Below are 14,886 nucleotides of genomic sequence, written 5' to 3' on the forward strand. Positions count from 1 at the left end.
CCTTTCCCCTTTCGTCGGGCCGTTTCTGTTACCTCCCATTTTCCCCCGCCCAGATCTCTTGCTCCACCAATGCTGTACTACTGTATGCTGTCTGTTGTAGAAACGCCTTGTGATGGACGGTTGTCGTGACTGATGTTGCACTGAGGTAGCTGTGTGTGTCCTTGAGCGAGCGAGTGAGTGAGTGAGGAAGTGTGTGTGTGTTTGGACGGGGGGTGGGGTGGGGGGGGGGGTGAATTCTATGGAAGCTGCAGACTTCATTTGCTTTGAGTTTTATTCATCGGTCACTGTAAACTGTGCCCCACACAGAGGAGGTTTAGACGGTCGAAATCTTAACATTTGCTGACTCTTTCCAGTAAGAAGTTTCCCAATGAGAATGTTTTTTGGTTCTACACGCTTTTTTGTGTGTGTGTGTGTGTGTGTGTGTTTAAGCCAAACGAGAATCGCTTTGAAGTAGCAGTTAATTTGTTGTTGTTGTTTTTGTTGTTGTTGTTGGCATTACTGTTCTGCTCAGAAACCAAATGTCCCAGTACCAGGTTATGAACACTTAATTACAGACAGACAGATGGGCGTTTGTGTTGGCTCTGGAACCGTGGGTGTGCGGGCGGTATTACTGTAGATGAGTACCAGTTTAAAGACACCCAACGAGCGTGGGTTTGGTAGATCAGACACAGGCACAACTCTCCTCCCATTCATTCCTTCCCCTCCCTCCCCCGCCCAAATCTTTCATCCACCCCTCTTTCTCTTCCTTTCTTCATTTCCTGTCCTCTGATTCGGCGCCTCAGCGTGCTGTCTGCCACACTGACTGGGTTTGCTGACTGTCTGGTTACCATGACAGCCACGTGTGTACTGTCGGTGTTCAAAAAAGGTCGGCAGCTGCTCAGGACCGGCCGGCCGATCAGTCCTTCCGTTTGCTGTTCTGTCGCGCGCCTGACCTGCGTCCGCGTTCCGGGCTTTCTGAAGAACAAACTTAATGCGAGGAAGAGCTGTAGTGCTTTACTTCAGTGTAAATACATCTCTCCCTTTTTTCGTTTGACAGAAACAAATATCTCAAATATCCCTTTCATTGTGTTTTGTTCGAATGTTTTTTTTTTTGGGGGGGGGGGGATTTTTGTTGGAACTTTTTCCATCAGAATGCTCTCAGAATGCCAACAACAGCAGCAACAGTAATAGAATAGAATTAAGCCAGAGTTGTGTTCGGGTGTAAAATCTGAAACCGCTTCCTTGTTTCCAGGGAGTGAATTGGCTTGATACATATTTATACTGCACTCTGTAGCAAATAGAACCCTATTTAGCCCCAAGGCTAAAAAAACGTGTGTGTGTTGGGTGGAATCGTTTTAGTGGAGGATGTAGCTAGTGTTTGGAGAAGGGGAAGGGGGCCTGTTAAAGTGGTTATTTTATGAATTTGCATGAATTCTGTTAAAGATTACAAGAAAAAAAAAGAGTGAAAGTGAATTCAAAGCTTTTTTGTTTCGAACATTTTGTGTCTCTGACATCCGGTTTATTCAGACGGTTCTCTCAAATTGTACAGCTTTACTGTTCATCAGATTTTTTTTTCTCTCCATTTTATTTTCCCTGTCTTTCATTTCCTTGATATTTCAAACAAAATAAATGCCATTATATTGTGAATACCTCAGGATTTTTTGGAGAAAAAAAATAAAAACGTTAAAAAATTAAAATGAAATAAAAAAAACTTCCAAAAAGTGTCCATTGTTTAAAGCAGTCTTTTTTGTTTTGCATTCCACATCCTCTTAGTCAGAACTGTAGCTGCCCGTGCAAAGTGTCTGGGAACCCTTAATATTGCTATATAAATTTGTACCCATTTTACTGATGCGTACGCTGGCTGATATGTTAGTTGCAAGCTAGCTAACCTGTTCTTCAGTGAGAATGACCTTCCAGCAGCCATTTTGTGTCTCTAGCCTTTTCAGGACCAGAAGCTGTAGTTGCGTGTGGCAGGACTTATGAACGTAGGGTTTCGATTGAAACTGGAACTGGCAAGCCACTAGGAGGCGCACTTCCCTCCGGAACGATGAGGTGGAATGCTCAAGTGCATTGATTCGGGGAGGGGGGGGGGGGCGGCGGGACTGAGCTGAAGCGGGGGGGTGCCGTCATTTCCCGTTTCTGTGGACTCACTGTGCGGTCCCTAAATCCAGCGGAACTTCGCAAAAGGCGTAGGGGCTGCTAGCCCGGCTCCCTGGTCACATGGTGAGAGCCTCAGAACGCGTGCCTAAAGGAACCTTCAGGTCTAGTTTAACCTTCAGGGTCCAAGTTGAACTATGCGGTTGTTCCCTGCACTTGGACCGGTACTTCTCTCTAGGGGTTTCGTCATACTTGTTCCTGGTTATGGTTATACACTTTGTTGTACATCGCTCTGGATAAGAGCGTCTGCCAAATGCCTGTAATGTAAATGTAATGTAATGAACCGTTCGCATCAAACCCATCTGGCTGTCCTCACCGGCTGCCAGTTCAGTGCAGCGAGTCAAACAGAACCCCGCGTGTGAAGCGACGTGCGTGTTAGCCGGTAAGCTTGGCGAGCTGGCTTCTCTCGAAGGTGAGAAAATGCTTACCCTGATAAACATCTCCTGTCTAGATCTACCTGAATCTCAGCCACCGTGGGAATGGTTGCTCTCGACCTTACGCACGCCCACTGATTCTGAGTCATCTGGGTCGAGTCATCTTTCCCTCCGAACGCACCTCGTAAATCTGGCCGGGACGCTGGAAACCCGCTGCTCCGCGATGAATGATACGGGTTCTTTGGTGACCACAATGAGTCAGGCCCCCTTTACGCTCGCCTCTGTGTGTCCCTGGGTTCCGGGATGTGGAAGATCGCCCCCTGCTGGCACGTTAAAGCAACTTCCCGCACTGATCAAGGTTTCTCCCAGACACAATTAGAGAACGAACCCGGACTTGCTCGGCTTCAGGTGTTTTGCAGGGGTAAGCTGTAGGGTCGATTGGCTGCTGGTTGGCAGAAAGTGTCTATTGGGGAGTGACTTGTGTCGTGAATTTGAGTTCTCTCAAATTGGGGATTTTAATTTGGCTGTGTGCTCTATAAATTGCTTAACTTTTGTTGCCATCTTTGGGCCAGTGATATCACCATTGACATTTTTAAAAAGTCTGAAATGAAGAGGTTTGGCAGTAATTCTTTCTAGGGGTGAGCGCACGGTGGCTAATGTCTGTGCATTAATATTAATTAATCAAAAACAGTGAACAAAAATAGAAGGTGGCTGTATAATTTTATTTCATGTTACTGTATATTTCAAAAAGATTATATTTACATATAATACATATGTGTGACATAAATCTCAATAATAGACAGTTGACAAACACACATACTGTGCAAATTTGCATCATTTTAATCCTTGGTAGAAGCAGGCATAACAGGTTGTATAAACAAAACAACAACAAAAAACACTTAATTAAAGAGAAATAAATATAAATTCTTACTACAAAGATTTAGAAAGAAACAACATTAAAATATTTTTGAAAATTCATATTTATCCTGAAAAACAAAAAGAAGTGCAGCAGAATTTTACAGCAGAATGTGAAAAGGCATTGCTTGTTATATTACTAATAAATATTCACCATATTCATCTTTCAGAGAATATTAATTTGGTAGCCATATTTTTTTATTTAAAAAATGAACATCTTAAGGCATGGGTTGAAGTATTCCCCCCAAATGAGTGTACCTCACCTTCATTCCAGTTTATGTCTGAACATACAACACATCTATGCACTAGAAACAGCAGATGTAAACAGCAATGCCTGTCACTGCATGACTCTTTCACTTGTGCACACTCAGTCCACATTAGTTATGTGTTCAGAGACTGGTGATAATTGAGTGCGTGTTCAGGGACTGGGCTGTGCACTCTCGGGGTCCGGCAGTTACTGCGCAGTGCGCTTGATTCAGGTCTGTGTGTGTTCAGTGGTGTTCAGCGTTCACCGTTAGGCATGTGAGAGGCGTGTGTTCAGTGGTGTTCAGTGTGAGGCGTGTGTTCAGTGGTGTTCAGTGTTTGGCGTGTGAGAGGTGTGTGTTCAGTGGTGTTCAGTGTGAGGTGTGTGTTCAGTGGTGTTCAGTGTTAGGCGTGTGAGAGGTGTGTGTTCAGTGGTGTTCAGTGTTAGGCGTGTGAGAGGCGTGTGTTCAGTGGTGTTCAGTGAGAGGTGTGTGTTCAGTGTTAGGCGTGTGAGAGGCGTGTGTTCAGTGGTGTTCAGTGTGAGGCGTGTGTTCAGTGGTGTTCAGTGTTAGGCGTGTGAGAGGCGTGTGTTCAGTGGTGTTCAGTGTTAGGCGTGTGAGAGGCGTGTGTTGGTGTCGCTGGTGCGTGTTCAGTGCGTGTTCAGCACACTCCCAGGTGCGCGCGCTGCAGAGCCTCGATGTGCTGGGCGGGGTCCTCGGCGCGGTAGTACCCGCAGTGCAGCTCCTGGTGGCGCCGCAGGTCCACCTTGCGCTGGAAGCCGGCGTGGCAGCGGGCGCAGGTGAAGGGCTGGTAGCCGCTGTGCTTGCGGCTGTGCGTGATGAGGTTGGAGCTCTGGCTGAAGGCCTTTCCGCACACCTGGCACACGTGGGGCTTCTCGCCTGGGCGAGACAAAGACCGAGACGCAGCCGTTACGGGAGCTAGCTAACGTGGAGGTCGAGTGCGAAGCTCCTAGTGGACTTGACTCACTCACTCAATCACTCATTCACACACTCACTCACTCACTCACTCACTCACTCACTCAATCACTCATTCACACACTCACTCACTCACTCAATCACTCATTCACACACTCACTCACTCACTCAATCACTCATTCACACACTCACTCACTCAATCACTCATTCACACACTCACTCACTCACTCAATCACTCATTCACACACTCACTCACTCAATCACTCATTCACACACTCACTCACTCACTCACACACTCATTCACTCACTCACTCACTCACTCACACACTCAATCACTCATTCACTCACTCACTCACACACTCACACACTCACTCACTCACACACTCACTCACTCAATCACTCATTCACTCACTCACTCACTTACACACTCACTCACTCACTCACACACTCACTCACTCACACACACACACACTCACTCACTCACTCACACACTCATTCACTCACTCACACACACACACACTCACTCACTTACTCACTCACACACTCACTCACTCACTCACTCACACACTCACTCACATATAGCAGGCTGAAGATTCTCCACAAGGGGGAGCTAGTAGCACTCATGGTGATTTGCGTCAATGTCATTTGTGTGTCCTTCCTTGTTTTCTACTGCCGTGCGTGTTACCTGTGTGTATGAAGGTGTGCTTCTTCATGTCGGACTTCTGGTGGAACCTCTTGCCGCAGTACTGGCAGGGGTAGGGCCGCGTGTCCGAGTGGATCAGCAGGTGCGTGGACAGGGTGGACGAGCGCTTGAAGGTCTTCCCGCATTCCTTACAGCTGAAACTCCTCTCCTGACGTGCACACATTCACACACACACACACCTCGTCTTTACCACTGCAAATAGTCCCACTCTGAGCAGCACTGAGCCCTGCTATGATGATTCACTGGCTCTCTGTGACTTGTAGGGTAGTAAAATAAAATTAGCGCTTAGCTAAATCACAACACTTTTAACCCTTTATTTACTTTAGAAATGGTGCCTGTGATCGTTTCTAGGTGAAAAAACATTGTCCATTGGCCTCACCTTGGCCCTGCTGTGCTGCCCCAGCTCTGGCCTGAAGACGTACGTCTGGTCATTGACCTTGGTGTATGCGCCCAATGGGAGAGTGAGCCAGCTGACATGTGACCTGTGCAGGTGAGCCTCCAGACCGTCGGCAGAGGAGAGCATCTGAGGGAGAACATGTGACAGCGAATGAAGCCAGGCTGCATGTAGAGACCCTAACTTCCTGACTGTGCAGCTCCATGCCTGAGCCAATGACCGTTTCTAATGCTCAGAACAGCTCATTGGCAGTTCTTTCAGCCTGAGAACGCGGGCAGGTCTGCTGGTGCTGGTACAGCGGGGCCCATGTGAACCATCCTGTTTGTGCTCACCTTTCTGCACAGAGGGCAGGGGCTGGGGACTGATTTGAGCCCACTGCGTTGCGTGCAGACCACTTCCTCTGCCCCCCCGTTTCGCCCCCCAGCCCCCTGTTTGGGGTTCGGCAGCATGCTGAGCAGCCTCTCCAGCTCCCGCTCTTTCGGGGGGACCCTGGAGTTCGGGGGGGGCTGGGACCACCCGGCCGGGAGAGGGTCCACATCTTGCCTGGGCTGGCCTGAGGTGAAGTTCGGGGAGGAAACATTAACATCGATCAGGCATCCTGAAGCTGGGCTTTTAACACCCACAGTAGATGGGTGAAGGTTCGAGTTTAATTTCAAACACCTACCTGCAGACCAAGGTGCAACAGGAAGCATGGGTGAGAGGTGTGAAGGTGGCGAGTCGCCCGTCTCCGTAACCATGACAACGGGGTAACCGTTAGAAGAGGGGATTCTGGGAAATGGTGTCCTTTCCGACAGCACGACGGCGCACGGGTCGGGTACTGAGTGGCGCCTGTCCTCCGCACAGCGCGGAGTGTGACATCCTGCCTTCTTGCTCTTGACCAGGAAGGAGCGAGGCATGGGGAGAGGGGAGGAGCTTCAGGAGGAGCTGCTGCTGCTGATTGGTTATGTCGAAAGGGAAGCGGAAAGCGGAGGTGCCGTCTCTGAAACAGAGAAATAGGGTTTCACTCTTACCGTACGCAAGCTCGCTGTGTTGGGTGGGATCTAACCAGAGCTGTGTGGAGTGCGGAAACTGTCCTGCGACACAGCTTTGTACCGCCATTTTGGCTGACAAAGGCAAAAATATGGCCTGCAGAGGACAGTGTTATGCACTGAGGACTAATAGCCGTGTCCAATGGGAGGGTCCCACAAACCTCAGCACGCTTTTATTTTACAGTGTTTTACATGTATCCATGTGGTGTTATAATCAGCCAAAAAGATTGTTTGTGTGGCCATTTGGGAAATATGCACTAAGTTAAGTGCATAGTACCCAATTTAACCCAATTTAAACATTACCCCAGGTTGACATCATTTTTGGATAAGCTGCAACGAGTTAAGAATTTGTTAACAACTTGCTAGCTGATTGCTAGTTGATCCTCTAACTAGCAATTACTTGTACATTTGTGTTAACAGGAATTACAGGTCATAATACTGTCACTGATGAAGGCATCAGCATTGCTAAAAAAATTAATATAAAAAAGAAGGAAAACTTTGTGGAATTACGTGTTTTGAATGCTAGCAGTCTAACAGTAGGCTAGCCTTTGCAAGAGGGTAGGTTAGGCATTAGTTAATTACACTGCATGACAATTATTTGGCAGACCCCAAATTTTTATCCGAAGCGACGTAAAGTAAGTGCATATCGAATTGTATTGTTAATAATCAACATAAGATGCGGTCACTTCAATTTTTTTAACTGATGACCTGAAACTGTCTGAGGAGGACAGATGCGCAATACAGCCAACAAATCATCTGACGCTACAATTTAAAAATTTCCGATATTGGGCTATATGACGCGTGGTATATGCTGTGCAGTGTGTTATCCTGCTCTATGGAGAATTGTATTCATTTGGGAAAAGTGACGTGCATACATGTGAAATGTTCTGCTATGCGGCAGGCCTATCCAGAAATTGTACTATAAATAGAAATTGACACATTGAATGAATGAATTGTATAAAAATCGGCCTATGATACATAAAAATGTTGGCTACTTGCTACAGAAACTACACTGCTATTTCCATCTCCTCAATGTGGTTTGCAGTAGTTCATACATAAAATTCAAAATCTGCAGTTGTAAATGATGTAGCCTAATTGTAATAATATAGTTTTTCAACATATTTAATAACTATACATTGATATACATTTCCTAATTTATGATTGAGAAGTGAAAGTGAATCAGATTATATTAAATGTAAGCAATAAAATCACAGTATAGCCAGAAGATTTCAATGACCTGTGCTGGTGTGTGTCAACCCAGACAATAGATACCCATATGACAGGTTAATGTCGCCAGTGATCAGAACGTTGATTTACGGTAACCATTGAGAAATATATCTATTTAATTAATGGGCGTATTCGTTTATTATTAGCCTATATATACCTTGCACACTATGCTACAGTATATGGGTTACCGTGTATTACAACGAGCGAGTGTTCGAGCTTTGGTCGCAAGACAGATGCACAGCTGTGATGATGGCAGTTTAACTACAGCTTTAGCACACCTGTATGTCCTACTCCACAGTCTGAGGTGTGGTTATACTAGAAGAAAAATGAAAGTAAACACCTGCAGATAATCATCTGTAGATTTTTTAATCGGCAAGAATCATTCTTTTCGACCTAATTATTCAAGCTCGCTTACCAACACCTGCAACACACAACCCTTTAGCCTCTTCTGCAAAACAATGCATATTTTCAGGTTCGTAAATACATTTTTCGCGCTCAATAAACAGTTTCTTTTTTGTTACAAATTCCAACTGCTGAAAACGGATGCATAAAGAGACCGATATGGTATGATCACCATTTGGTATCACTTCGTCTCCAGGACCTGCACGAAATCTAGCACCACTAGCGCATACCGTGCAATTGTGGTTCAGAGTAACGCTCTGAATTTTCCCCTGCACTTCAAACCTAATACCTAACTGCGAATCGAAGTCTGATCGAAGAGTTAACAATATAAAAGACGACAACAAGGAAATACCAACATTTAATTAATAATAACACAGCTGCGCTGGACTGGATAGTAGGCTACTGCAGACGATCGTGTTATTTCTGTTGCAATAATTCGCCAGTGTCTCGGGATGTCAACAAACAACAACGAATGTGTTTTTTAAATAAGATATTATATTTTTATAAGATGTATAGGCACCTGCAACATAGCCATTTGCGTCTCTTCTGGAAGAACTGTCTGAATATTTTATTTTAAAATGAGAAAATGTCATTTTAAATTAAAATACATTTGTAATTAAGTTGCTTGTGGGTTGTAGGTCTGAAACCGCTGGCAGTCGCCCACTTGAAAGAGATTAACTTTAGTAACCGAATCTGCTAAAATCACGGAAAAGGTTTGCACTTAATGAAAATCAAGGCAAACTCTTTCTGTGCAAACCAACCTTAATGACAATTTAAGTGGTAATTGCAAACTACCACAAGATTAAAAGGCGCTGCCTATTATAACATGATAACAGTACAGTAACAAGTGACATTATGAAAATGAGTTACATAAGCTACAAATAAATGCTGCATTTATCAATCTTTAAATACATAGTGTATAAAAATAAAATGTAAAAAAAAGTTTTAAATATGAATGTAATTCCAGTTTTTATGAAGTTCTAAGTGATAAAACCTCCTGACAAGAACTTTACAGCTCAATATCTCAAAACTGTAGAAAAGACATATAAATGTAGCCTTTAGACTTATTTTCTGTGTAGTCATATCACCTAAGAACAGAGTATTAGCGTAACTGTTTTGCTATTAAAAATGTCTAACTATGATATGAATTAAATACATTTAAAAAATAAAAAAAAAGTTTATATTCTGCAGTGACAAAAGTTTGGTATAGCCTACTTACCAGTTGCTGTCAAAGACACAGATTATCATCAGATCGATAACTTCTAAAATAGTTTCTCTAAAAACGTGAAAAGCTAAAATGAAATTAGACTAACCATTTTAAAGTTTCGTTCTCTCTATGGGGCTAAACAGTTAACTGCTGTCAGTTTTTTTATTATTACGAACGCATCAATTCGTTATAAATCACGGAGATTTGAAGCTTGATCGCGCGCTGGGTCAGCCAAGAGACGTTGACATTGAGTGAGGAAGAGCCCGCACTGCACCTTTCAATCGCTCAGCACTTCAGACCGCAGACAGCTTCCTCTCTGCGAAGCCAAACACGCTGTTTGTTGCACCAGTGGTTTTACTGGGGCGCAACGGGCTTCATCAGAACTGGTACATTCAGTTAATAAGCGAAGCAAACAAAAACAGAATGTTCTCCTAAAGAAAGAGACAAAATTATGTTTTCAGTGACTCCCTGTAGAGTGTCTGCACAGAAAAAAAACGTCCAGTGATAATGCAACTCTAACATGGTACATATGAGTCCAATGTGTAACAGTAGATTTAACACTGATTTAACATTTTATTGTGTGAGACTCCTCATGGACGTTCTGTTTTTAATGAAATGATCAATTAACTGTCGTGTGCAACTAATAAAAAGTATTACCAGAACAGAACAATCTTCGTTATTCCTCCCATAATCGCTTCTGTATCAGAGGATGGTTTCATTTTTCATCTTAAAAAGGAGCTAACAGAATTTTATATTATATATTTCATATTAATAGCTACCTTTGTACTTCGAGTATGAGACTAAAGGTATGAACTGAAATCAGAACGACGTTAAGAATCTGAAATCACACGCTCTCGCTATTTTTCAACTGCGTGTCTCAATCGCTCACAAACCATAGGCTACAAAGTGCAGCTTCTCAGCTCCAAAGCTGTCAAACGGCGACACAGCCAGACTGTTGCAAGTTGAGAATAGCTGAGAAAAAAGGGGGGACGAGAGAGAAAAAAATTGTTTGGTGGAGTGTAGGAGGTGGAAAGCCTGAGAAAATATAAGCATTAAAGGACACGTACAATGAACACTCCTTTGTCAGTTCTCGCCAATGTTAATGTGTGGGGGAACCACACTCAATTGATGAGCATGGAGGGTGTTTCAAAATGGCTGAGACTGAATTGGGGGGGCGGGGGGTGATTAAGAGGGAGAGAAACTTACAATACACAAAATTGTGGGCGATGGACAGATGTGTAAAGGCTATGATGGGGGGACGGTGGAAAGAATAAAAGGAGGAAAAAGCGAGTGAGAGGCACTTGCGCACCACAGACTGCAGGAAGATCTAACAGAGCGAGTTTCACCACAACTCCCTCACTGAGATTTTCCTGTCCATCAAAGAGACTGGAAACACATGACAATAAATCACATACACACACACACGGCAAGACCATCCACCAAAACCAGATGTGCGGCTTCTTGAGAACATGGTGTAAATGTTTATTTTTTTAAATCATAATCATTCATCAAGTACAGAACACTGAATTATTTCATATTGTCATCATTAATATCGTCATCGCCATAACCGTAAAACTTTATTGTCGCCATTGATATACTTAAGACAAACATGGTAACACTGTGAGAGTGGATAAGGTTGGTAATGGACACTGGTGACATTTGGGTTATTCCTGCCTTCTCCAAAACAAAGATACTGCAGTACTTTTTGGGTGCTGTCTGAATTATATCTGATGCATTCTATGGCCAGTCACATCCCTTTTAACCTTCAATACAGAATCAGAAATCAGAAACCACTCAAGTAGCACTTTTTTTGTGTTCAAGGACACTGCTGTCTTTATCGGCATGCCACAGAAGGCATGAATAACAAATTAATACCATTACCCTCCACACTTACATGATATTTATCACTGATAACAATAACAATAATGATAATATTGATCATTACTGTTATTGTATTTATCAAAAATATTTTTTACATATTTTATAAATGAATTATTCCCAAAGGTCATCAATTACTGTACAGTAGTGCCACCTTTCCTCATCCTTCCAAGGAAGCAAGGGTCAGACTGGGGGGGGGGGAGGGGGGCAGGCTGTGTCAGGACCCTCTCCCCAAAAATGCAGATGACTTCACAGTTACGTCCTCATTCGAGTTTAGATATGAAGTGCACTCGTGAGCTGAGATGGCGTGACAGAATTAACCCCCCCCCCCCCCCCCCCCCCCCAGTTCCTCAGCCTCATATTAATTGGTGGTCTCAGGTGGCAAGGGTGGGGTGGGGCCGTGGGGGGGGGGGGGGGGCACTTTATCCCAGATCTAAGAGGATCAGCTGAGCAGGTTCTAGTGAAGCGTCCCAAAATGAATCATGATCACTGAGTCAGATAGGCTAGAGATACTCAGTCCCAGACTCTCAAAGGTCAGCTGGCTGCTTCTGTACCTCAGCTGTGGACCAAAACAGTTTACCCATGGGACCTTAGAAGCCTGCCTTAATTACAAACGTTGTTCCAGCCTGTAGTGGAAGGGACTAATGCAATCTGGCATAACTGGCTTACTGTATATCATTATACCTTAAATAACTCTTTTTTGAAAGTATTGTTTTCTGCAGGACATTTTTCTTTAAAAAAAAAAAAAGGTTTTCATTTTTAAAGCAAAGTAAAACTGCCTGCAATTAATCTTATTTTAGCAGTAATTTTGGTGAAACCCCTTTGATGGCGCATTAAATCTACCCCACTAAAATGCGCTATTTCCGTCTGTAAGAACAGGCCCAAGAGCTGATTTTTTTTTGTTCATGCTGAAAAATATGCAGATTGATTCATACCCTTTTTGCAGCGAGGATGTAAGGAATATATGACCATTCGTGACAGGTCACAATTAATACATTTTTTTCTTTTTTTATTCTTGGTTACCACACTTCCATTTTCATCCGGCCACCAGACCAAGAGCCACGCGGCGTTCTCTAACAGCACCAAGAACAAGCAAGAGTCAAACGATTAGCTGTGATATTGACATCACTGTGCGGTCACATACCCTTCACCCTAATGGCCTTTTACACTGGCTGTCGACCCACGCACACCTTCCCACCTGCCGTCTCAGGAAAAGTCAGGGCCTGCTTTGAGCTGATTTAAAGTCGCACCTCTGCGCGTCTTTATCGAGGAGACAGGAACCCAGCAGTGCGAGGAGGTGGTTGCCGCACGACTGTGGATGGCGGAGCACAGGAACCACGTTCAGAAGGCCTTTGTTTTTTTTGTGAACGAAGCGTGCTTTTATTGTACCGTTCACATGAAAATCGCCAGCAGAAAACAGTTCAGACGTACAGTACTTCATAATCTGGCGAGTACGTAGGAGGAGGTTTTCATTTTGAAAGACCTGTGGCCTCTAGCACCTCTTCTTTGCTCACGTCGCAAATGTGGAACTCTCGCTGCTCTCTGTCGCTTTTTCGGGTGTAAAAACAATCTCCAAAGTTTACGTTTTGGCAACCAAGAAAGCCGCAACACGTCGTGCACGGTGTATGAGACGCAAGGGCATTCGGAGAGTTATATAAAGGTCAGTCAGCCGTCAGACTCATCTCAAAGCTGGCTGGCGTGGACCCCCTGAACTGGGCTGAACAGAAATGGACATCCTACCAGACTCTTTCTTCTGCTATTGAGCCTGACACTGTAGCGCCTCTGAACCTCAGACCAGTTCAACTGGGGGCATCAAAAGGTTGTTCAACCACTACACACCGCTGCAACTCAGTAAAACTAGCCCATACAGAAGAACCGTAATAACATATTCATTATATAATACTACTAATGTGAATTGTTTCCACAATACTGTTATATTATCCATATAATACTTCAGCTTCTATAGATTCGTTATAACATATATCTCTAAATATTTGCTCCAGTTATATGTAAAGGTCAATTGCATGTTGAGTTATGTATATTTTGAGTATAATTTCTAATGTACAACTCGGGTGAAATAAAGCTGATTTTGCAAAAAGATTTCAGGTTCTTCAGTAAAGGCATACTATGGCACAGTCACTCCATACAACCTCAAGGTACGTAAAGACATAATCTGAAGCTTTCACCCGCCACAGTTCTGGAATGCAAAGCGCCAAGCCGCAGAGAATGTACAGTGAACACTCTTACACATGTGCACATTTAGTTTCTGTATCTGGTTATCTTAACAGACGTATGTACAGACAGACACACAGATATGCCGTTATCTGACACCCTTAAAAATGTAGTGACATCCTGTGACCTAAGAACACTGCTAATGCCTCAGTATATGGGGCAGTAGCTCAGAAGTAGGGTGCTGATCAGAGATTAGGGATATATATTCACAGAATAGGACTTGGGTAGGGTGTACATTTGAGCAACTTTTGAAACAGAACATCTCAATTTTTCTTCTCGACTGTAATCAAACACAGAACGCTCCGCCAGGAAGTGATGTCATAGACAGACAGAATTCCAACAGTAAGAGGCATTGACATATTGTAATACAGTACCCTTATCAACATACCGTAAGCATTATCTACTGTGTGTAAAACAGACACAGAAACAGCAAAGTGGTGAGAAAACAGTGTGAACCTGGTTTCAGCCCTCTGGATTAAAAATCAGCCAGTGACACGTTGATTTTCCTTCAGTGTGTCCTTCCATACTTTACAGTTTCTCTAAAGCAGTGGTAACCAACCCTGTTCCCGGAGATCTACCATCCTGTAGGTTTTCACTCCGGCCCAAACAAGAGCAAACCTCATTCGAGAGCCAGAGATCTCGTTGAGCTGCTATTCGGTCGAGCCGGGCGTGCCGAATCAGGGTAGAAACTAAAACCTACGAGGCGGTAGATCTTCCAGGAACAGGATCGGTTTCCACGGCAATAAGGAGGTCTGAAACCAACATGTTTGTTCCACACGTCACTCAGAGCTGCTTTCTGTAACCCACACACACGCGCGCGTGTGTGTCTGCGTACGCTTGGACACAGTCCGGCAGCGCTGGGGCGAAGACTCGAGCTCCGGCGTTATCGCACTATGACCTCTGACCTCTCGGCGAGGACCCGAGGTTCACAGTGGGAGGGTCGGGACGTGACCTGGGCCAGACAGACTCTGGGTAAATAAAAGTGTTGATCTTTCACAGTTTTCACATTGATGAAACCACACTGGGGAAAGGGATGGCGGGAGGGGCCGCCCGCACGTTAAATACAAAATAATAAATAACACAAATATCAGAGCAGCGCGCTGTTCACTCGCTTCGACAATCCAGTGGGATCAGCCCCCGGGTTCAAGTTGGCACAGAAGACTGAGGAAACCAAAATAAAAATAAAATAAAATAAAAAGATTTGAAAGATAT

The 14,886-nt window shown here is 44.2% G+C and overlaps 1 protein-coding gene across 2 annotated transcripts; it reads right to left on the bottom strand.

Annotated features, from left to right (window-relative positions):
* Positions 1–4,225: 4,225 nt before the first annotated feature.
* Positions 4,226–9,685, bottom strand: LOC118221214 (zinc finger protein Gfi-1b-like). Of its 2 annotated transcripts, XM_035406063.1 has the most exons (6): positions 9,577–9,685; positions 6,365–6,679; positions 6,033–6,253; positions 5,686–5,829; positions 5,289–5,454; positions 4,226–4,567 (listed from the first exon to the last, which is right to left on the bottom strand). In XM_035406063.1, exons 2-6 carry the CDS (start codon positions 6,594–6,596, stop codon positions 4,329–4,331), a joined length of 1,002 nt encoding a protein of 333 aa, XP_035261954.1. In that variant the 5' UTR covers positions 6,597–6,679; positions 9,577–9,685; the 3' UTR covers positions 4,226–4,328. The 2 variants fall into 2 exon arrangements, with proteins under 2 accessions (XP_035261954.1, XP_035261956.1); XM_035406065.1 differs by lacking the exon at positions 9,577–9,685 and having other exon boundaries at positions 6,365–6,783.
* Between the last annotated feature and the right edge of the window lie 5,201 nt (positions 9,686–14,886).

This window comes from Anguilla anguilla, chromosome 2 (assembly GCF_013347855.1).
Source record: "Anguilla anguilla isolate fAngAng1 chromosome 2, fAngAng1.pri, whole genome shotgun sequence".
NCBI lineage: Eukaryota > Metazoa > Chordata > Actinopteri > Anguilliformes > Anguillidae > Anguilla > Anguilla anguilla.